Raw genomic sequence first — 23,948 nt, 5'->3', positions numbered from 1 at the left:
TTCACTCTCCTATTGTCCAATTCTAACTCCGCCACTGCACGCGTAGATATTTATTATCTCAAAAATGTCAGGTATGATCCATAAATGTACAAATGCATTTCTCCTAAAATGCTAATTTATTACAAATAATAAGCCAAAAAATATGTAATATCCACTTTATTGATGGATATGACTTTCTAAAGGTATCCACTCTATTAGAGGAATGGCTGAGATGTTTTTGTTTGATAGAGTTGACGAAGCCCTTCACTTGGCCGAAGGATCAACAGAGATGACTGCTACCCATAGAGTGGAAGGTATGCATGGATGCTCCAAAAGGAGGTGAAAGAATGGAAATGAACGATCACCATAATCTTCTTTAGCTATGGTTGGCAAAAGAAAACAGAAAATATTCTTGATTTGATTGCTTGAATTTTGGAAATCCGGATTAAATGGTCCCGTCCTGTAACTATTTTCACAATGAAAAGAGAGAAAAAAAGGAAAAATAGCATACTCTGTATAGAACTTACATTAGCTTTTAGCAATACCTGCATTTCAGCTCCTGTAAAAGAAAGCAGTATAGCCGAAAAGCAAGATTAGGAACGAGCACGCCAAAGAGAACAAAGTCGCAGATGGTGGAATACGTCCCTTGTCCTTCCTCAACATCATTCCTTCAATTATGGGATAGTTCACAATCAAGATGAAAAATGAAAGGAAGATTTGCCCAAACAACTCTCCCCATCCACCAGCAAGGGTCGATTTTCCAATTCCCCAGATGAAGGACACCATGTTCAATATGACCAGTGTGACCAGTGGTGCAAGTAGCATTGTTGATGCTTGGAAATCATATATGCCCAATTGATATCTCTTGACTTGTTCACCATCAGCAACTTTATTTGTGGGCACAAAACTGGCTTCTTTGACACCAAATAACTTCAATAAAGCATCCAAGCTTCCATAGAAATATGCTGTAACTGATTTTATCATCCATACACGCCATTCATTCCACCAAATCCTTGTTGTTCCTCCTGTTCTGAGAACATCCCACAGATGGATGCCAAGAGTTGATAAGAAAGCAACTGAATACGGGATAAACCAAGGACTTGATACCTGAAAGAGAAGAAGGGTCATGTGGTGCTATGGTTACTGATAACTTTTTTAAGTAATGACGACGGAATGTACCCTGGGATACACTGGGATGCCATTTAACAGACACAACTGAGGCACAATAGCCAAACACCAAACCGGGAAGCAGTACAGAGGCTGAGCAGAGAAGTAGGCATAACACATGCAATCGAGAAGAGGGACTCTTCCTAACCCGTAAATAATAGGACAGAACCTTGAAAGGAAAACCTCAAGCAATCCGGTATTCCATCTCGTGCCCTGAATTAATGTGTCACTCAAATTAGTGGGAGAGCTGCCCAAAAATGCTGGCCTTTGGGGATTGCAGAAGACAGAACTCCATCCTCTGCAGTGCAAAATGAATCCTGTGAAGTAATCTTCCACCACAGAATCGTACAAGAAACCTATCTGTTATAGTACATGTATTAGTCGATCTGCAGAGACATATAATAAGAAGAAATCACGTTTGAGATCGCCAATTGCTTGCCTCTTTACCCCAGGCTGTGTTTGTCTCATAAGTTGGGGAGCCTACAAATCTTGTTTCTTGAAGCAGTGCAGTTCCAGAGTCCTGATCATCGACGACCTTGTTATCGCTGTGGCTCGTTCTTTTAGTTTTAAGTGATCTTAGGAATTCATTGGAGGGGCCAAAGGATTGCTTGAGCTGAACGAGATCCACATCTAGTCATGTAAACAACAACGCACGTCAACTATTGATTCTCGTATTGCAAAATGCAAATACAGAAATTAAAGTTTCTCCGTGGATGACAGGAAAAAGCTGGACAAAATACATCAGAGTTGGAGATTAAATTTACAGTTGCATGCTAAAAATTCCAAGACAGGATGTGTCATAGGGAGTTGAATCAAAGTGATAAATCTTTTTTGCAATCGTGTTAGCTTGGATTGTGGCAAGAACTATATAACCTCCGACTGCAAAGGGAAATGGTACTATTTATAGTTTCATCAGGAAGCATTCCTATCTGCCAGAAAGGACACGCTTGGCTATCGAATTTCTGCAATTATAAGCAATTCAAAGGGAAAGGGTGTAGATTTTGCAACAAATTCAGGGCATGATGTACCTTTTTCTCTGCTACGCCCATATAGTGCTTCTCTTTTGATGTAAAAGCATGTACCAGACAATATTGGTCCCCTAAGCCCATCCATACCAGGCCACATGACCTGAAATTTAACCCAATTGTTACAACATACAATTAGTCGGAAAGATGGAACTAGTTAGGAGGCTGCTGGAGAAATTCTATGCTTTCAATGTATAAGTTGCCATTCCGCAACAATTTTTGTAGAGCACTACCACTTCTGAACCAAAAGTTCTTTAAGAACAGGAATGATATGAGGAACTGACATTTAGACATACCACAAATATATATCTCAGAGCAGCATCATATATGTCATTCTTGCTAATGTTACCGAATTTCTGTGGAAATTGGACAAAAGCAAGGGAAGAACACATTTTCTGGTCCAGATGGAAGCACATTGCTTGACGGGCCGATGTTGAATCATTACAGTACATGTCACAGTCCAATACCAATATGTAAGGGCTGTTGCTTATGATGCCAGACACCCGAAGCTGCAAAATTCATCACTTGTTGATCATATTAATATGACTGAGATGTCAATTGATATATAACTTTTCCAAGCATGTCAAAATTTAGGGGGAAATGTGGCGTACAAGAACATTCAGGGATCCAGCCTTGAAATTATGGGGATGAGATGGTCTTTTCTCTCTAGAAACATAAACCACCCGGGGCATCTTGGCATCATCGGAATCTGCTATTACTGGATCTTTGGAGCCTATTATCTGCAAAAGAAACAATGACTATCGACACGGTTTACAAATAAAATAACTTTTTTTGACCACGATTAGATACTTTTTTACACGTTCTGATAACCTTATTATTAATCAGTTTTAACTCTATAGAGGCTAAAGAAACCATGGCGCCATGAATCAGCATAAATCAAGCTAGACAGCTCCAATATGGACAAATTCCCAATACTCTGGTCATCAGTTACTAATGCAACAGAAAGGTATCTGCTGTCATTTTCTGGGATTAAAGTCACATCTTTATGGAACTTCCTATCAAAAAATTATGGTAAAAACAGGATTGAGAATCAGTTCTGAATGACACGCATATTTTCGAATGAGAATATAATCAACCCGTAAGAAACTTGAAGCTCATAAAATTGCTTCCCTGATTATACACTCTTTACATGTTAATATATGTAGTCAAAGACTTGATTGAATCCAGGAGAGGAAGATGAACCAACCGCCTATATATTTGAATCCCCCTCTGTTTGATAAGAACTCGTTCGAGTTAGTTAGCTGGCTAATTAATTAAGTCAAGTTTGAACAGCGTTTTGTGTTTAATAACACTAAATAAAAAATTTATTCAAACTTAGTTTGGCAACTAAACAACCCTCGACAACTAAACAACCCACAATTAAACAAACTTAAATATTGGGGTATTCTACTTGATTAATGTCATTTACATAACTAACTAAATTAATCAATAAGCTGTTGGGTTTTTGTTCACCAAAATGTGGGTGACCCAAACAAAAAGCCCATTAATGAAACTTGCCCAACTTGACTTGAGAAGAAAATAAAAGCCCAGTTACTTTCACTTGAGAAAGGATAGCCCACTGTGTGTGGCTTAAAGCACAATGCAAACTAACTAAATTTATCCAAGCCTAGCCTTGTGAGTTGCACTTGAGAAAAGAAAGCAGTGCTGGGCCCGTGAGTTGGATGAATGAATAGAGAGGAAAAGCTTGACGAAAGGGAGAGAGAAAGATGGCTGTGGGGTTGGGAAGGCCCAATAAAAACCTCACAAAGAAAATCCAGTTGGGGGTCCAATCCATTCACTACACCAAATCAACTTCCCTTTGCCAAGTTAGCTACAAGGCAACGAATAAATCCAGTCTTTGATTACAGTGCTGCTTTTGTAAATGTGGTAGATTGATTTTACCATTTTTCCCCTGGAGTTTCGTTCTTTATAACATTTGCTATCCTTCTTTAGCTAAACTATTCATTAGGTCCATTCTCATTTGTATATCCTTTCACGAACCTGCTATTTTTCAATCCCTAAATCATATTCTTCCCAGCTATACACTACGTTAGATTCTTTTTTTTTTTTTTTTTACGGCAACAATAATATTTTTACAATCTAATCAATCCTAATCTAGAGGAAGAAAGCTTGAAGAGACTATGTATAAGGAGATAATAGGTATAAGAACCTGATTAAATCAAAGAGATGCTCTGACACTTTTTTCAAATTTTTTTTATTACAGGTGTAATTCGAACCCGACCTATAACCTATAATCAAAGAGGACTTGGTCCCTTTTTGGTTTACACTACCCTTCGATCAAGCAACATAAAGATTCAGGGCAAGGGGGCCAAAACACGTTTCGGACTTAAATGTGCAGAACTTTATAGCTTTATCCGCAAAGAGCGGACCTTTAACTGAAGTTAAAAAGAGTATTGAGTCAAGTACCAGGTGGGTACCTCAATCATGGCGGGGTGATCTTGACTACTTTTAGCCCCTATACTTTCTCCAGCTATCCTCAAGCTCTCCTTGAACTTCTCATACTCCACCTGTGGACAGAATTAACCAGTCAATAAAATATCTGCTCTTTTTTTGGAGTATAGTCAGCATATTATATCATGAGCAAACCTCAATATTTTTCTGTTCTTCTTGGAACCCAATTTTGTTACCATGATCATCAATAGTTGTCGAAAAATAGGCCTCAGGACATCCATTCTTGATCGCATATTTCCTGCAAAATGGAACCCATAACCTTCCAAAGTCCCAGGCTTCATGAATAGCATAAAGGGTCAAAGACGAGCCAGCATCATCAGAAAGATAAACAGAGAGCTTCCCAGGTGGATAATCGAGAGCCATGGAGGATAAAACAGTGTTCATAACTTTCAAGGGTGGCTCTCTGACGGGATCAGCAGTGCATATGAAAACGTCAATTGGAGGAAGATCATCATCAGGTGGCAATCTTTCAAGAAAGACAGAACGAGAGATAGGCCTCCAGTTATAGGCAGATTTCATGAGCCAAATGAAGCCAAGGAGAAGCTCAGAAGAAAAGATTAACAGCCAAGGAATTAAAGGGATTGCTTGGGAATCTTTGTTGAAGAGAAATGAAGAAACCCTGTAGACAATCATGCATATTAACACCGTGGAGTGGATAAAAGTGTGTGATCTATTGATGTAGACTGACAATTTGTCGACTGCGATTTGATGAAGAGGAAAAGCTTCCATTTTGGGGGATTTTTTGTACTTTTTTGCTTAATTTTGTTTTTGAGGTGAACTATCAAAGCCTATGAGATCAATACAAGGTTTTAGGATAATGTCCGAACGAGGAAATAGCCGCACGAAAAAGTTGTTGAAGATATTGGTAGTACTTTTCCAAGCGAGTCTGGATGAAAATTTTGCTGACTTGAGCTAATTTGCAGCTTCTGCCGATGAATCTTTTACCATTGACTTTCTTTTCCCCGGAAAAGGTTAACCTTTTGTGAGTAGTTGCAATGTTTGACTAATCCAGTAAGTGTTATTGACGTAGTTGGGACAGCACGACTGTCAAGAATGGAAACACTTTAAAAGCCGTATAAGTTGAGCTTGATTTCACGGCTACCAACTACCAAGTGCACAAAAAAAAAAAAAACTACCAAGTGCACAAAAGCCCAATTTTCATATTGTCTAGCGGGATGGATTACAGATTTACTTTCTCAGATACTAAAAGTGTAAGGCCCAAAAATAATCTAAGAGGGGGTGAATTAAGTTAATTAAAAAATCTTAATTGAATTTATGCACTTTTTCTTTAATAAAAATTTACCTTCTTTTCTAGTAGTGATTAACCAAGTAAATTTAAAGAAGAGAACAATATTGATCAGAAATAAGAGAGTATATAAGTAATGAGAATTTTATTAAACAAAAAGAATAAGATAGAGTATCAAACCGATTGTCTACCAAGCTTTTCTCAAACTTGAAGACCAATCACAAAGATGAGCACCTTCTCTTTGAAGAACAAAATCAACTCAATGTACAATGGAGGGATCACTTCCTCCTTGCCCCAAGTCTCACTTAGTCAAGTTAGGAAGTTTTACTATCATTCAAATAACTCTCAATAAAGTTACACTATTGAAAATTTCAAACACAAGAGAAGAGATTACAAGAAATTCACACCACTTAGAGAACAAATCTTGTTTGGGAGACTATTTTTTCTCTAAAATATCTCTTGAGATCTTGTAAACAAAGTGTGCAAAAGTCCCTCACTGGTTCTGAAACGTTTGTATTTAAAGAGCACCAAAAATTGGTTTCAATAATGCTTCTAACGGATAGTAAGTAGATGAAGAGTCAGCTAGCCGTTGGGCCCGTTGGACGTCCGACAGATTAATCATCGTCCGATCCCATCGTCCGAAAATCAGTCAAATTGTCGTTCGGACGTCTTATGGGATATTATCGTCCGACAACATCAGCGTCCGATCGTCGACAGAGAATCATCAACACTTTGTGAAATTTTTAAGACGTCCGATGAGATCGATGTGCGTCCGAAGCATGCGTCCGATCCTTTTGGACGTCCGATGCTTCCTTACAAGCGTCCGACAGAGTTTCCTTCTTGATGTTCTTCATCCTTTCGGATGTCCGACAGATTCCTTTTGGACGTCCAGTATGAGTACCCTGTTTTTGTTTCTTCTTTTGGTTGATTTTCTATCCTTGATTCCTTTATACCTGATTATCTAAAAAGCAAAACTTTTATGTTTGGAGAGAATTAGATAAACATTTCAAAGTGCTTTTGTGATCATCAAAATCAAGAATAACATTCTCCCCCTTTTTGATGATGACAAAACAAAAGTTTGAAATGAAATTTGATGACTTCAAATAGGCTCCCCCTTTCTCACTCAATTGAAGAACAACAACAACAAAAAAATTGCTCCCCCTCAATCGTAGAATTCCCCCTCATTTGGCTACTTATTATCCATATTATCCGTATTCATATCTACACCATCTCTCCCCCTTTTTGTCATCACAAAATTTAAAGTGTAATATATCCAATCATTCAGTTATTCACAGCCATTCACAAACAAAATGTAAAGATTCAACCATTCACAAACATTACAAACATATGTCCAGTTTTGGACATTACAAAACACCAAATGACACCAAGCACCAGAATTCAAAAGAATTCGAGGCAACTATCTAACATTCAGCAAATAAAAACAGTCAAACAGAATGCAAATGATCCTAATAGAACTAGTGATCCTAGATGATAAGCTAAGAGGATCCAGGCATCCTTCGAGTAAGCTGATACTGAGAGAGATCCTCCTCCTCAGTGTCTTCATCATTTTCAGCAACTCATCAACTAGTTTCTTGCCTTTATCAGATGTGGAAGGATCATGTGGTGCCACTGGAGTAGAGGTGAAGTCGATAGGAGCAAGATTCATTGAACGAACAGGGGCTGATGAACTTGGATCATTGGAGCGTGGCTCCTTGCCAGGAGGGACTTCCTCAACCACAGGTGGGGGAAAAAGAAAACTCTTTTTATCTAGGAAGTCAGCCTGCTGCTGGGATGACATGGTGAGCATGAGACCATGTTCAAAAAGCAGAACATGTTGCTTAAGGTCTCGAACGAGCTCAACCACCTCAGAATTTGAAGAAGAAGATGCCTTAGTGACAGTCTTCCTAGGATGAATAGAGGTTGGTGCAACAGAGGATGGAGTGTGAAGTGGATCATGTGCAACCTTAGATTTAGGTTCATTAGAAGTGGCCCCCTTATACGCCCACAAATTATTCCTAAAGACAAGATTTTTGCGCTCAAAATAAGCCTTAGTAAAGGCAGAGGAAAATGTATCTTTGGGACAAACACCAAGGATAGGTACTTTGTAAAATTCAAAAACCTTTTGAAGGAATTTTCCATAGGACAGTTTTCTACGAGAATCAGTGGTATAGCGAAGTAAAAACTTGCACATGACAAAACCAAAGTCAATGCGAATTTTTTCTCGAAAACAATAAAACAGATACAGCTCCATTTTATTTGCATCTGTTCTATGACCGTCAGTAGGCACAAGCAGATTTGAAATGATTGAGAAAGCAACAAGATTCACAGGAGTAAGGTCATTTAATTTTGCATCAGCAGGGACAGAAAATTTGTTTTGAAAATAGGTTAGCATTTTAGCATTATCAAAGTGATTATCAGCAGTAGGATGCTCTTCATAAGAGAAGAAATTGACAATTTTACTTTTGCATCCACGTTCAATAGTAGTATTTAAGATGGCATTCACAGTTTCAGGATCAAATACTAAATCTACCCCATTTACCCTGAACATAATTTCAGTGTGATCAGTGCCTTTCCTAAAATTGGCAAAGAATTGATACAGCATTTCAGGGTAATAAACATTAGGCATGGAAATGATATGTGACCATTTCTGGAATTCAAAGAGATTAAAAATTGACTCTAAACCAATCTTGCGGAATTCAGAAAGATTGATGGTTCGTTGAGGAATGAAACCTTTTTGGGTTATCAAGGAATGTTTTTCTTTGGCAGCAGCATCAAAGAATGGAGAGACGAGGGTTGATTGGGAAGGCTGTTGAGATGGAGTTCCTTGTCCGGATTCAGGTTGAGCGAAAGGCCGGGAAGTTTGAGTCTTTACTGCTCCCCTTTTAAAGCGTTTGGATGATCTTATGATCTTAGGAGAACCCACATCTTCATCCCTGAGTGTGTGCTTGCGTCCGGCAGGGACTTTTCCTCCTTTTAGATTCACCATTGTCTTAAATGTGTGAGATGTGGGATGTGAATGATGCACACAGTGGTATGGGAGTGAATCACACAAGAATTTTGTGTTAAAGAAGCCTTGAAAATGATTGAGCGGAGCGATTATGAGAAAGTAGGATTTTGAGGGAAATTTGGGAACTATCGAAATGTGATAAGATTTGGTGAAAAAATCAGAAAAATCAACTCGCAATGATCAGAAAAAGATTTTGATTGAGTCAATTTTGGAATGAGTGCTTCAGAATAGCATGAATTGAGAGCACAAGGAGATAGAGTTTTTCGTCCGAGAGGGAAGAGAGGAAGATGAGTCTGAAGCAAATGAGGGGGGAAGTTACTTTAATAAGAGTACCGTTGCACTGTCGGACGGCCGAACGAAGTCGTGCATCTGACAGTTTCGTCCGAACAGCCAAGTCGTCCGATCCCATTGTCCGAAAATCAGCCAAGTTGTCGTTCGAACGTCCTACGGGATATTATCGTCCGACAGCATCAGCGTTCGATCGTCGACAGAGAGTCATCAACACTTTGTGGAATTTTTAGGACGTCCGATGAGATCGATGTGCGTCCGAAACATGCGTCCGATCCTTTTGGACGTCCGATGCTTCCTTACAAGCGTCCGACAGAGTTTTCTTCTTGATGTTCTTCATCCTTTCGGACGTTCGACAGATTCCTTTTGGACGTCCGGTATGAGTACCCTGTTTTTGCTTCTTCTTTTGGTTGCTTTTCTATCCTTGATTCCTTTATATTTGATTCTCTAAAAAGTAAAACTTTTATGTTTGGAGAGAATTAGATAAACATTTCAAAATACTTTTGTGATCATCAAAATCAAGAATAACAGAAAGAACATGTATACCAAACAAAATTGATTGATGTTCTTGTTCTTTCTTCATAGTGACCAAGGACTTCATGATTTTCGTCGTTTCAAATCCTAAAAGAACAGATCAGACCTCAACCTAACACATATTATCCCTTTGAAGCCACTGCACTTCTTCAGGAATTGATATTGCGATTCAACAGACCTTTTGAGAGGGTAATCAAGCTGCGGACTTCTTTAATTGGAACAGCCTCCCCGTTGGCATACAAACGATTTAGATAGCTTGTAAATGTTCCTGTTATTTTCCATTTTCTACCTGGAAAAAAAAAGGGAAAGCAAGTTGAAGCTGAATACTTCGGCGTGCATGAATAGAAGAGATCCCAATACCAAGATAAATGCAGCCAGCAGAGCCGCTGGAATGGCAGAAGATTCAGGAATACGGCCGCTGCCCTTCCTGAAGAACATTCCTTCAATCACGGCTACGACATATACGGAGATAAAAGCTTAAATAAACATCACATCATAATTTACAGTGAGAACAATCTTGACAGCACCTAGACGTAGGGAAGCAATATTGTCGTATTCCTAGAATAATCAAAGTACAGATTGGAGCAACGAACATTGTCGATGCCTGAAAATCATATATGCCGGATTGGTAACGCTTGAAAGTCATACATACCGTCTTGAAGTATCTAAGCTGACTGTCAGGTTTGTTTGGACAGCTGATTATTTTTCCAAATATATTTACTTACATCATCATTACAATTTTCAATACATTTTTTTATTTTATCAATTATCATTTTATCTCACATACATCACATCACAACAAGTGTTACAGTAAAAATATCTCAAATAACTTACAATTTCAACTAATATTATTAAGGGTAAAATATCAAAAAACTCCTATGGTTTGACAAATGTTCAATTTAACTCACTCTGATTTGGAAAGCTACATTATAATTTCCTGTGATTTTGACTAAATTCAAAATTGAACAGAAAGTATGAAATCTAACGGTTGTGTGTGAAATATCAATATTGCCCATATTATGCGTGAGATGCTTTCCATTCAATTTTCAATTTAATTGAAATCAAAGGGAGTCATAATATAATTTTTTAAATCAGAGAGAGTTAAATTGAACATTCAACAAATCATAGGGAGTTCTTTTATATAGGGGCAATCTTGACATTTCACATATAACTATTAGATTGGATGCTTTCCGTCTAATTTTCAATTTAGTTAAAATTAAGGGGAGTTATAGTGTAGATTTTCAAATCAGAGGAAGTTAAATTAAACATTTAGCAAAATACAAGGAGTTTTTTTCGTATTTTACCCCATTATTAAATGTCCGACGAACTGCGATAACCGGACATATACGAGCTGGAATCGTTGCAGTACATGTCGCAGTCTAAGATTAGTATGTACGGTGAATTGCTGATCATGCCAGAGACTCGAAGCTGCAAATACAAATGGAGATATTGTACAAATGTTACAAGAGTGAGGGTACAAAAGACGTCGAGGATACAAAAGGAAAAATCGGATATGCACACAAAATAAACTTGCTAGGGGAGGGAGAGAGGGGTGCAAGGACGTTGAGGGCTCTGCTCCAGCCCTGAAATGGTGAGGATGAGAAAGGCCTCTTCTCACCAGATACATCAGATGCAGCATTGATTACCTGCCAGTCATAGAAAAGCAGAACAGATTGGCTTAGATTTCGACCGATTACTACAATCATAATATTTTAACATAGAAGATTGAACATATATACCTCAATAGTAGGATGGTGATCATTGCTAGTAAGGGTGCCTGTGTCTTCTTTAATCCGTAGCACTCGACGGTCCTTGAACAAATCATAATGCTTCTGCGCCAAGGAATTTGGAATTGATGTCTATCATTTGATAAATTCTTTTAAATCCATATTATCACTAGGCATGTGCATAAATTATCAATTCAAAAGGCAGAATAACTCAGTGGGAAAAGCATCGATTAATTTTGACCAAAACAAAAGTCTTGAGGAGAAAATGACTCAATAGGAAAAATAAATTTTTTTTTTTGGAATTTGAGATTAATAATCGAGGTCCGCATCATGTGAATCGCAACTTAATATCGGCCATTCATTGTTGAGAAAATTCCCACAGTAAACTTTTGGAATTGAAGAATACGATCGACTGTTATCCTTCCTGAAAATGATCGCTTCTATCACTGGGCATTGTACTGCTAAGATGAAAAACCATCACTGTAATTTCTTGCGTCCATGATCTAATTAGCTCCAATGAGTAGTCAAATAATACGTTAAATTAACTTTTTCCCTTCTATGGTTTGGTGTTTTATCACATAACTCTTTTGTGATTTAAAACCTTATATACGATCCTTTCATGGTTTGGGTTAACGTGTCATTGTTACTTTTTTCATTAAAACTAATGGTCAATAATAAAAAATCAAAATCAAACTACGCAAATTTACCCTTTCATTATTTTTTCCCTCCAAACATAAAAAAGAAGAAATTGAAATAAAAAAAGATAAATAAGAAATAGAAAATACCATTAAAGATTTGGTTTAAAAATCTATAATTATATTTATAGTAAAAAAAGATTTGGTATTTTTTGTTTCTTATTTATTTGTTTTATATTTTCCTTCCATTTTTTGTTTCTTATTTATTTATTTTTTATTTCCCTTCCACATCTTTTGTATTTAGAGAAAATTAAAATTTTGTAGGCCAAAGTATAGGTTTTTAAAATCATCTATTCTCTTTCAAAAAAAAAAGAGAGAGAAAGAAAAGGAAAAAAATAGTGAAAGGATAAATAGGTTAATTTAATAATTTGACTTTGACTTTTCATTATTGATCGTTAGTTTTAACGAAAACATTAATGATAACATTTTAATCCAAACCATGATGGAGTTATATATAGTTTTTAAATTATAGGGGATTATATATTAGTCTTTTTCGATTAGTTTTAACGAAAAAACTAATGGTGACACTTTAATTGGAGCCAAGATGGAGTTACGTATAATAATAAAAAAATCAAAATCAAACTACGCAAATTGACTCTTTCAATACTTTTATTTCCTCCAAACATAAAAAAGAAGAAATTGAAATAAAAAATAGATAACTGAGAAATAGAAAATACCATTAAATATTTGGTTTAAAAACCTATAATTATATTTATAGTAAAAAAAGATTTGGTATTTTTTGTTTCTTATTTATTTGTTTTATATTTTCCTTCCATTTTTTGTTTCTTATTTATTTATTTTTTATTTCCCTTCCACCTCTTTTGTATTTAGAGAAAATTAAAATTTTGTAGGCCAAAGTATAGGTTTTTAAAATCATCTATTCTCTTTCCAAAAAAAAAGAGAGAGAAAGAAAAGGAAAAAAATAGTGAAAGGATGAATAGGTTAATTTAATAATTTGACTTTGACTTTTTATTATTGATCATTAGTTTTAACGAAAACATTAATGGTAATACTTTAACCCAAACCATGATAACACTTTAACCCAAACTATGATGGAATTATATATAGTTTTTAAATTATAGGGGATTATATATTAGTCTTTTTCGATTAGTTTTAATGAAAAAACTAATGGTGACACTTTAATTTGAACCAAGAGGGAGTTACGTATAATAATAAAAAATCAAAATCAAACTACGCAAATTGACTCTTTCAATACTTTTATTTCCTCCAAACATAAAAAAGAAGAAATTGAAATAAAAAATTGATAGGGTGTCGAGTCTGTGCAATAATATTAATAGAATCCTAAATACCACTAAAAGCAGTCAACAATTAATCTTAGGTACTGGAGCAGGGACTCTAAGTGTGCAATGGGTTACTTGATTCACCCTGTTCCCAAAGAGTTTGCTTAATCCGATATATCAGAATTAATTAGGTGACAAAAATTACTGAAAAGTAGACAGTGGCAAGTAGGGTCGTCTCCTCAAGGACTGGGGATATTTGTCTATTTTAAATTTCAATTGGAAAGGGGGATTTCACAGGAATGAAACTAAAAATAATTAAACAATTTAACTAAAAGTGAATAATTAACTAGCACAAATATAGCAGGAATTAAATCAAGAATAAATAAATTCTAGCCAAGGATACAACTACTCAGACACAGTCCATTTATCCGATCATCGATGCAAGAGAGTTCACTTAATTTATTAATAGGCTAGTTATAGTCGCCGATGAGCTCTAACGACCAATTTTTTCTCAATTTATAGATAATCAAGGTACGACCATTGATCACCCCTAACCAGAAAATACTCCTAGGTACGACCGTAGGAATTAATTTTCCAATTGCATTAATAACTAGAAAAACCTAACCCTAATCAATAACATGCTATGAGGGTTATTTAAATCAGATTGCACGTTTCCCGTAATGTGTAAACACATCAGTTGCCACTAATATTAATCAATCAAACAATTACGGATTTAATTGACTAAATTGGCACGAGATTAATAAATCACATTGAACATCAGGCCCTTGACATCCAATTAATAAAATAATCCCATGAAAATTCAAGCAGACAACGTGCAAATATTAATAAATTGAGGAACGTGTGAAAACTAATTAGATCTCACAGATTTTCGGGACTACGCCGTCGAGTTGACCCCTGACTAGATGGAAGGCTTAGCCGCGCCGCATAATTAAATCTCCACACAAATTAATGGATTGCAAAAACATTACATTTTTTACTAGAAAGCAAGGAATAAAAGATATTCTTCTCGTTGGGAAATATTGTCGAGCACCTGGCGTGTCAGAAGAAAGAAAAACTAAAACTCTGCTAAAGGCTAAACTAGAGCCGTCCTTTTGCTTCTGTACGTTCTCCCCTTAAAAAGCCAAAAGAGAGATGACTAAAAGCTATCTTCGGTGGTCCCCACAAATTTGGAACAAGCCTCCAAATTACTTCTTATTTCAAGTCTCTGTATGTTCCTTTCTTTGAAGAGCCCAAATGACTAAATGTCTTTCACTAGCTTTGTGGTCCCGCGAATTCAAGAGCTCAAGGATTAAAGCCCTTAGAAGTCTCCATTTTCTACAGAAAGTCCCTCCTTTTTGGTAGTTTTCTGTTCCATTCCCTGAAATTAAGTCCAGATACCAAATATAAGTAGATATCAACAATTAACACAATATTTGGCAGGGATAAAAGGGAAAATTAATAATAAAATTACTAACAAATGATACTCTATAAAAAATAAATAAATAAGAAATAGAAAATACCATTAAAGATTTGGTTTAAAAACCTATAATTATATTTATAGTAAAAAAAGATTTGGTAGTTTTTGTTTCTTATTTATTTGTTTTATATTTTCCTTCCATTTTTTGTTTCTTATTTATTTATTTTTTATTTCCCTTCCACATCTTTTGTATTTAGAGAAAATTAAAATTTTGTCGGCCAAAAGTATAGGTTTTTAAAATCATCTATTCTCTTTCAAAAAAAAAAAGAGAAAGAAAAGGAAAAAAATAGTGAAAGGATGAATTGGTTAATTTAATAATTTGACTTTGACTTTTTATTATTGATCGTTAGTTTTAACGAAAACATTAATGATAACACTTTAATCCAAACCATGATGGAGTTATATATAATTTTTAAATTATAGGGGATTATATATTAGTCTTTTTCGATTAGTTTTAACGAAAAAACTAATGGTGACACTTTAATTGGAACCAAGAGGGAGTTACGTATAATAATAAAAAAATCAAAATCAAACTACGCAAATTGACTCTTTCAATACTTTTATTTCCTCCAAACATAAAAAAGAAGAAATTGAAATAAAAAATAGATAACTAAGAAATAGAAAATACCATTAAAGATTTGGTTTAAAAACCTATAATTATATTTATAGTAAAAAAAGATTTGGTATTTTTTGTTTCTTATTTATTTGTTTTATATTTTCCTTCCATTTTTTGTTTCTTATTTATTTATTTTTTATTTCCCTTCCACCTCTTTTGTATTTAGAGAAAATTAAAATTTTGTAGGCCAAAGCATAGGTTTTTAAAATCATCTATTCTCTTTCCAAAAAAAAAAGAGAGAAAGAAAAGGAAAAAAATAGTGAAAGGATGAATAGGTTAATTTAATAATTTGACTTTGACTTTTTATTATTGATCGTTAGTTATAACGAAAACATTAATGTTAACACTTTAACCCAAATCATGATGGAGTTATATATATTTTTTAAATTATAGGGGATTATATATTAGTCTTTTTTGATTAGTTTTAACGAAAAAACTAATGGTGACACTTGAATTTGAACCAAGAGGGAGTTACGTATAAGTTTGGGGGTTATGTCCTACATATCTCATCACAAGAATAGATAAATTTCCATAATGCTGTCGGCCTGTTGAATTAGTACATGAATAAAAGAGATCCAATGAACAAGATAATTGCAGCCAGCAGAGCTGATAGAGTAGCAGAAGATTCAGAAATACGACCACTGTCCTTCCTGAAGAACATTGCTGCAATCACAGGGTATTGCAGAGCTACGATGAAAAATGAGATGAAAGCTTGAATAAACATCTGATCGTAGTTTCCAGTCACAACAATCTTGACGGCTCCTAGAAGTAGGGAAGTCACATTTAAAATGACCAAAGTGCAGATTGGAGCGATGAACATGGTCGATGCTTGAAAATCATATATGCCTGACAGATAACGCTTAAATTGTCCTTCATCCGCTACTTTGTTGGTAGGCTTGAAACTTGCTTTTCTCATACCAATTTTCACTTGGATTGCATTTAAGAAGCTGTAAATATAACATCCTACTGACCTTATCATCCACATCCTCTGATCGTATATCCACGGTCGAATTGAAAATCCATCAGCTAGAACTTCTTGTATATCCTTGAGATTTGATGAGAGGAATACAAATACAAAAACAAGGAAAAATGGATTTGATATCTGGAATTGAAAGGAAAGCATTGTCAAGAAGTCTGTCCAGTAATGAGATATAAAACATTTTCAAATGAGTAGTAAACTCAACCACTAAAATGAATGATTTGATGATTTTACTCAGTTCTAATGTTAGAAAATAAAAGCCAATGGAACTTTGTAAAATGATCAGTCATTCACGTTACACGGAGCTATACTGAAGAATGAATCAAGTGAATAAAGGCTAACACTTGTACTCCTCTTGTACATACCTCTGGATATAAAGGAATCCCTTGCAGTAGACAGAGCTGGGGAATGATTGCTAAACACCACAAGGGGAAGAAGTTCAAAAAGTAATATGCAATGTGTGAGATATACATACACTGTAGAACACTGGACATTCTTGGTGCACCATAAATCAGAGGAGAATATTTCGAGAGAACTATGTCAACCAAACCGGTATACCATCGCGTGTGCTGAACCAAATAATCACTTAGATTTGTAGTGGCTGAACCCAAAAATGATGGTTTTGGTGGATTAATATAGACACTAGTCCAACCTTTGCATTGTAACATGAAGCTTGTGAAGAAATCTTCCACTACAGAAAGGTACCTGAAGCCTATCTGCATTATACATGCAGTTTGTTAGTGATAGCAGTTGAGGGGGAAGACTTGGATGATGAAGAGACTTGATTTATAGACTAGAATACATGCCTCTTCTCCCCATTCCGTGTCTTTCTCATAGGAACAAGAAGCTAAAAGATCCATCTCTTCGAGCACTGTAATAAAAAACTCTCTTCCGTTGGTGTGGTTTTTCTGGTAGATAGATATGATGAAATCATTTGATGGACCAAAAACTTTTTGAAGCTGGGCCAAATTAGCATCTGCAAATGAGAAAAAGTACTAAATCACTTTTTATTAATGACTTGACATGCACGAATTACACGTAAACTGCATGATTGATTTCTTAATCTACAATTGAAAGCTTCGAGGGCTATCTGCATACCCTTTTGAAGTTGGGAAGTTCCATAAAGCGCCATTCTTTTCATGTAAAAGCAGGTGCCAGTGAACGTTGGTCCCTTGAGCCCATCGGCTCCATACCACATATGCTGAAAAACACATGCATCAAATTTGGAAAACAATTATGCAATACAAGACAAAGGTTATTAAGGAGGAGGCTTAATTTGGAATAGCTTAACTCGAAAATAGCATTATAAATTCCAATACCGAAAAGCAGAGTCTAAGCTGACTGTCATAGATGTCTTCAGAACTGATATTATGAAATTTCTGAGGAAACTGGACATATGCTAGCTTGGGAGATATTGTTTTATCAAGGTGAAAGCACATAGCTTGTCGAGCTGAGCTTGAATCGTTGCAGTACATGTCGCAATCTAAGATTAGTATGTATGGCGAATTGCTTAGCATGCTAGACACTCGAAGCTGCAAATGCAAATGGAAAACTGTCCAAATGTTAGAAAAAGTAAAAAATAACATCTTAAGAATTTCACATGCTAGTGATATACACATGATGCGTTTAAACATGGATCCATGAGTGAATCAATCTGCTTATTGTTTGCTTAAAGATGTGTCTCATTGGTCTAGTTTGTGGAAAAATTTAAGTTAGATTAATATCCATTATGGCAATCTAACAATAATAATTTAAGGTCGTCACCTTCCTCCATCCCCACCACATTCTGTAAAAGTTTCTCCTATCCCTATCCTGTCTCCTACTCCCCCAACCCTTGCCCCCCTTTATCCTTTAAATCATTTTTTTTTAATTTTAACAAAAAATTATGTTGACTATTTCATAAAATAAATTTATAGAGTAACAGCATTTATTTCATATTATATGTGTAAAAAAAACACACACACACACATACACACACACATAAAGTAGAGGTAAGGGGAAGGACGAGGAATAGGGCCGGGATATTTCCCCGTTCACCAACCCCATTTAATGTGGGGAAAGAAAAATTCACTTTGCCCCATCTGTGCCCCATTCCTCCCTCGTGGGGCGGGCACTTTCAAGCACAGGCCCCTCCGTGTTACGTTTCTTGCGGGTGGTAGGGAAACCACCCTGTGTCTAGTGGATTGCTGGAGATTAGGCTAGAGTGGCTGCTCTGGCCGAATCTCTAGTAGTCCACCGCTTTACCCAGAGAAACCCAATCCAACAAAATGTACCCCAAAAGAGATTAGGATTAGTGGAGATCAGGTTGGAGTGTCTGCTCTTGCCCAATCTCTAGCTGTCCTCTGCTTTATGTGCCAAACCAGAGAAAGCCAATCCAACAAAATGTACCCCGAAAGATATTAGAACACGTAAAACTATACCATATAGACACAACTTAGAGAGCATGCTGATGCACACAACGGGATGAAGAATTCTTTTTTTTGGCAGAATAAAGTTTTGATGGGTTTAGTTTCGATCATCACCACGGTCAGGACATGCCTCCTAAATCATAGGTTATTGACAGAGGCTCTTACAGATCATTTATCAATACAATTCTCACACCGATAGTAGGATGTAAAGAAGTGACATTTCTTTGCCTACTGAGTGAAACATGCTTATACACGCATCAAAATAGAATATGCACCGATTAAATAATGCTATTGATAAGAAATTTTACTGTTGCTTTTTAGTAGCACACCTTCAAGTTAAATTTATTATTAGACAGTGAAATAAGTGTTTTTAATTCTTAGATGATAACAATTTCAATCCTTTAAAACGTAGACTGCTATTATTATTATAATTATGGGAATAATTTTCTAACGAGAACATTGAATTTTTCCTACTTTTAATGATGGCTCCATTGTCCCCACCCCCTTCCTCCCGCCCTCCCCCCCAAAAGAAAAGGGTTATGCCCACAACATATATTAGCTAGGGAGATAGTGAGGGTACAAGGACGTTGAGGGCTCCAGCTTTGAAATGGTGAGGATGAGAAGGCCTCTTTTCTCGAGATACATAAACGAGAAGGGGCATTTCTGCTTGGTTTGCCCTATCATCATCTGCATCTTTGATTAACTGCCAGTAATATATATGCAGAACAAACTGGCTTAGATTTTGACCAATTACTACAATCACTATGGAAGGCTAACATTGAAGATCAAACATACCTCAATAGAAGGAGGGTGATCCTTACTGGCAGTGCTTGTATTTTCTTGAATCCGTAGCACGCGTTCCTTGAACACAGCATATTGTTTCTACACCAAGAAATTAATGTATACTATCTGATAAAATTCTGTTCCATAAAATCAAATATCAACCGGCACATGCATATATAAATTCATCAACAAAGATAGATGATGGTTCAAAAGAAAAAGCAATCGAAAATTCGTGATGAAAAAACAAAATATTGAAAAGGAAAAATTGACTCGAATTGCCATAACTTGTTCAGTTCCTCCTAACCCTCCAAAACCAGATAGTAAATAATTTCACTATACATGTGATAACAAGTTTTACGCAAAAAAAGAAAATTGACAAATTCTAAAAGGTGCGACCAACTCGAGTCTACAAAATTTTGTACTCGTACAAGCTTCTATAAGTTTGACGGACTTTCTTGTTGATTCCTTATATAGCATTAAGAAAAAAAAAAAAAAAAAAGAGGACCAACCTCAATTTCTTTCTTGTCATCTATGAACTCAATACTACTGCTCCTGCTTAGGCTCCCATCACAATCATCATCTTTTGAAAAATAAGCTTCAGGGCACCTAGTTTTGATCCCATATTTAGTGCAGAATGGAAGCCAAAAGCGTGCAAATTTCCAGGCTTCCCTCAAGGCACCAAGAGTCACAGGAGAGCCCCCATCGTCCGAAAGGTAGACATGAAGCTTGTCTGGAGGATAATCCAGTGCCATTGCTGAGATGACCGTATTCATCACTTCCACAGTTGGCTCTTTTTCAGGATCTGCAGTGCATATAAACACGTCGATAGCTGGAAGTTTTTGGTCCTCCGGTAGTCTTTCTGGGAATACGCTACGTGAAACTGGCCTCCATCGATATGATATGGAGAGAAACCAAAGAAAAGATAGTACGAGCTCAGAAGCAAAGACCAGAAGATAAGAGACAAAGTATGGCAGTTCCCTGCTTTCAGCTAATATTATTTCCAGGAGGGATGAAACTCTGTAGTATAACAACGCTAATAAAGCAGTACCATGGACAAAAATATAGGAGCGATTAATGATCATGCAAGACTTTTGGACATGACAACTATGAAGAGGAAGAGGATCCTCCATTGCTTACAAGTTTACGGTTCTTAGCTTGGTACAGAATCACATTCATCGATCTATAATTTATACACAGTAAGTTTTTTTTTTTTAAGGGAGACCCCAAGAGGGAGACGGGCCGAGAGGATGGTCCAATACGGAAGAATTGCCCCACAAGTCGCTTTCTATCTTGTTCCCTTTCGAAGAGGGAGACAAGGCAAGAAGAGGTTGGTCCAACAGTTTTAATGTAATCATCAACTCTTAATTGCATTAGTTAAAAAAATTCGAAACTTATACCGTCATTATATGTGTTTACATTAAAAATTTTAATTATATGAATTTATACTAGAAATCCTTATATTATATAAGATTGAGTTTTGGTCAAAGAATAGGTTGAATTTCAACCGCATAGATGGGGGCTTTCTGGAAATGTGAAATATTGTGTATTAGTTTAAAAACTTTAGGTACAAGTTAAGGAAGCATGTATTTGGGTATGTTTACTGAAATAACCTCATTTTAATACATTTAAAGTTGTCATTGATGAGCCATCTGGATATTGATGGAATGTTTAATTAGTATACAATCATTTTTGCATTTTGTACAACCCATATATGTTTGTGTGTTGGTGTAATTATCGGAATATCCCTTAACTACCAATAATTTCCTTTTTCAGCCGCAAATAACCGTTTGAGATGTTGCTTTGTCTAAAATGACAATCGGATTTAGGAAATGAGCTAACGATTTCTCTATCAATGGTAGGAACTCATTTCTCTATCATTTATAATCTGCATTTATGAGCCACAAACGTTGGTCAGTTCATTCCCTTTTAGTTTCAGGAGTTAAGTTTTCCATTTTTGCCTTTGTTTACAACGATTTGCCTCATCGTTTTCTCTTCCATCTGAGATCAATTCTGAAATTACCTATTATTTCGTTCATTAATTACACCTAATTCAATTGCTCAACCGTTGGTATATTAATTAGGGGTGGTAATCAGGTCCGTTTCAGGTTGACAGGTCGAGTTGAGACCCGAGTATAATAGAAAATCCGCTGATCTGAACCTGACTCACCAATCCGAAATGGGTCAGAATACCTGACACAAATCCGAAATTTTGAATTGGCGGGTTGGCGAGTCGACCCGAAATGACTTGAAACTTAATTTTTATTTATTAATTTATCACTGTAATTTATAATAAAATTAATTTTGTACAAGACTAATTACATAGCCAAGTAATAAAAATTTAAATAAATAATCCCAAATCAAATCTAAAATTAATTAAAACACTGTAAAAGTGTTTTATCCCAAACCAAATATAAAATAAATTAAAACAGTATAAAAGTAAAAAATAATATAATACATTATTTGTCCAAATATAATAATTTCAACTTCACATAAGTTAAATAAATTCATTTAGAACTAAGTCATTAATGCTTTGGAAAAAAAATAATTTAGTTTAGTTAAATAAAATAATTTTTATGTTCATTAAATTATTTTTAATTCATAAAACTGGTTATCGGGTCATATCAGGTCACTCACGGGTTGACCCGAATTCGACTCATTTTCTTTTCGGATCTATCAGGTTCGACCCGATTCTGACCCGAACCTGCGAAACCTCAACCCAAATCTATTAATTTCGTATTAGATTTGTATCATGTTTTCAGGTCATGTCGGAAATTGCCACCCCTAATGTTAATACCTAAACGGTTGATTATCAGTTTCTCCCTGTTCGCATTCTAGAATTGAAATAATTCTACCTGGTTTCATGCTAATCAGCTGTCTCAGCTACTCCTGGTGGTTCAGCGTGAGGTTAGATTTCACCCCCCTAATTTTTCAGTTCCTCCCTTAATTTTGTCGGTGTGTTCTTAGTACCTACAATTAGTGACTCTTATCGCATTGTCTAACCCCAATTGGTCTGGGTTAGTTATAATTTTATAGGTTTGCAACAATAGCAAGTAAGAGCTCTCGGTGGAAATTCTGGAATAAGGTTAGCTTTCTGTGTTGCTCTGCCTTTCTGTATTATCAACGACCTTCAATTTGATACAGTTTTATAGTAATGCTGTGTGAATTGATTGATTATATCGTTTATCTTTTCATACTAAGTTTTATTTCTTCTCACAATGTACTATTATTTGTTCAATAAAAAAATCTCTTTTCTCACAAGGACCAAATACTCGCGTGAGGCGTGGGCACTCCCTCTTAGTTATAAAGATTAAATTTACTAGTTTAAACACGATAGAGCTCACAACTTGTGTGTCCCAAGATGTCCTCAATACAAGGGCCTGGAGTGGACCATGGCTAAAGTGGCGTAATCCGGGCCTCTCAAGTTTTTGATCAGACACAATTTGAAATTAGCAGTCAAATCAAACTACGATTGCAACTCAATTTGAACCGCTAATTTTTTTTCGCTTATCTACTTTTTATGGACATAAACTTTATTGAATCTTGACAAGTAGATTGGCTTTGTTTCCGTATAAACTTAATATATCTGATTTTCTAGAAATCCCATATTGACCGGTTCTTTTCAAATGATGAAACTCGAGTTTATATTTAGTGCAATATGTTTTCTCTAATTTTTTTTCTTTTCACTTTCTCTAATGCAATTGCCAACTTGTAGTTTTCATTTCAATGGCCTATGAGTTTGATCAATCATGATTAGCGCGGAAATGGCCAATAAAAAAAATATGTTTTCGCCCAAATCTATTCCTGGCAACGAGAGTGGGTGCCCGAGGGGGTAGAAATGGGGGGTAAAAAATCCCCTTCCTCCTTAAAATGGGGCGGGGGTGGAGTAACATACACCAGCCTCTTTCTCTTCTCCGTCCCCCTCATACACAAAAATTATATATATATATTTATTTATTTAAATTTATAGATGTATATATCACATATATATATGCACAATATAATAAATTAGTTATAATTCAATTCCTTATATTTATAATACAATAATTGTATATCTCTAATGACTAATAAGTAATAATCTATTTTTTTAATAAGGTAACTAAATCAATAGTACTATATTATCCTATTACATTCCAGTCGGATGTTTTAATGTTATTTTTATGGTATTGACATGTTGCTAATCTTTTTTAGTTATTAGTATTTGTAACTTATTGAATGGTCTGAAGTTAAGTACTTGAACATATTTTTATTAAATATTTTAATAGATTGTTAAATATAATAGGTTGATTCTTTTCCCCGCGATTTTT

The 23,948-nt window shown here is 35.6% G+C and overlaps 2 protein-coding genes across 3 annotated transcripts; both read right to left on the bottom strand.

Annotated features, from left to right (window-relative positions):
- Positions 1 to 365: 365 nt before the first annotated feature.
- LOC113734239 (cellulose synthase-like protein G2) lies at positions 366 to 5,551 on the bottom strand. The gene is made up of 8 exons (XM_027260662.2): positions 4,779 to 5,551; positions 4,610 to 4,699; positions 2,783 to 2,911; positions 2,468 to 2,680; positions 2,175 to 2,274; positions 1,586 to 1,776; positions 1,159 to 1,506; positions 366 to 1,086 (listed from the first exon to the last, which is right to left on the bottom strand). The coding sequence occupies exons 1-8, from the start codon at positions 5,370 to 5,372 to the stop codon at positions 532 to 534; spliced, it is 2,220 nt and encodes a 739-aa protein (XP_027116463.2). The 5' UTR covers positions 5,373 to 5,551; the 3' UTR covers positions 366 to 531.
- Positions 5,552 to 15,983: 10,432 nt separating this feature from the next.
- LOC113734237 (cellulose synthase-like protein G1) lies at positions 15,984 to 20,833 on the bottom strand. 2 transcript variants are annotated; one of them, XM_072081951.1, is made up of 8 exons: positions 20,154 to 20,833; positions 19,657 to 19,743; positions 19,442 to 19,564; positions 17,773 to 17,985; positions 17,552 to 17,654; positions 17,256 to 17,429; positions 16,819 to 17,165; positions 15,984 to 16,576 (listed from the first exon to the last, which is right to left on the bottom strand). In XM_072081951.1, the coding sequence occupies exons 1-8, from the start codon at positions 20,772 to 20,774 to the stop codon at positions 16,028 to 16,030; spliced, it is 2,217 nt and encodes a 738-aa protein (XP_071938052.1). In that variant the 5' UTR covers positions 20,775 to 20,833; the 3' UTR covers positions 15,984 to 16,027. The 2 variants fall into 2 exon arrangements, with proteins under 2 accessions (XP_071938052.1, XP_071938053.1); XM_072081952.1 differs by lacking the exon at positions 19,442 to 19,564.
- Between the last annotated feature and the right edge of the window lie 3,115 nt (positions 20,834 to 23,948).

This window comes from Coffea arabica, chromosome 3c, assembly GCF_036785885.1.
Source record: "Coffea arabica cultivar ET-39 chromosome 3c, Coffea Arabica ET-39 HiFi, whole genome shotgun sequence".
NCBI classification, from domain to species: domain Eukaryota; kingdom Viridiplantae; phylum Streptophyta; class Magnoliopsida; order Gentianales; family Rubiaceae; genus Coffea; species Coffea arabica.
Note: the sequence above shows the minus strand (reverse complement) of the source record. Positions and strands in the feature narration are given on the sequence as shown.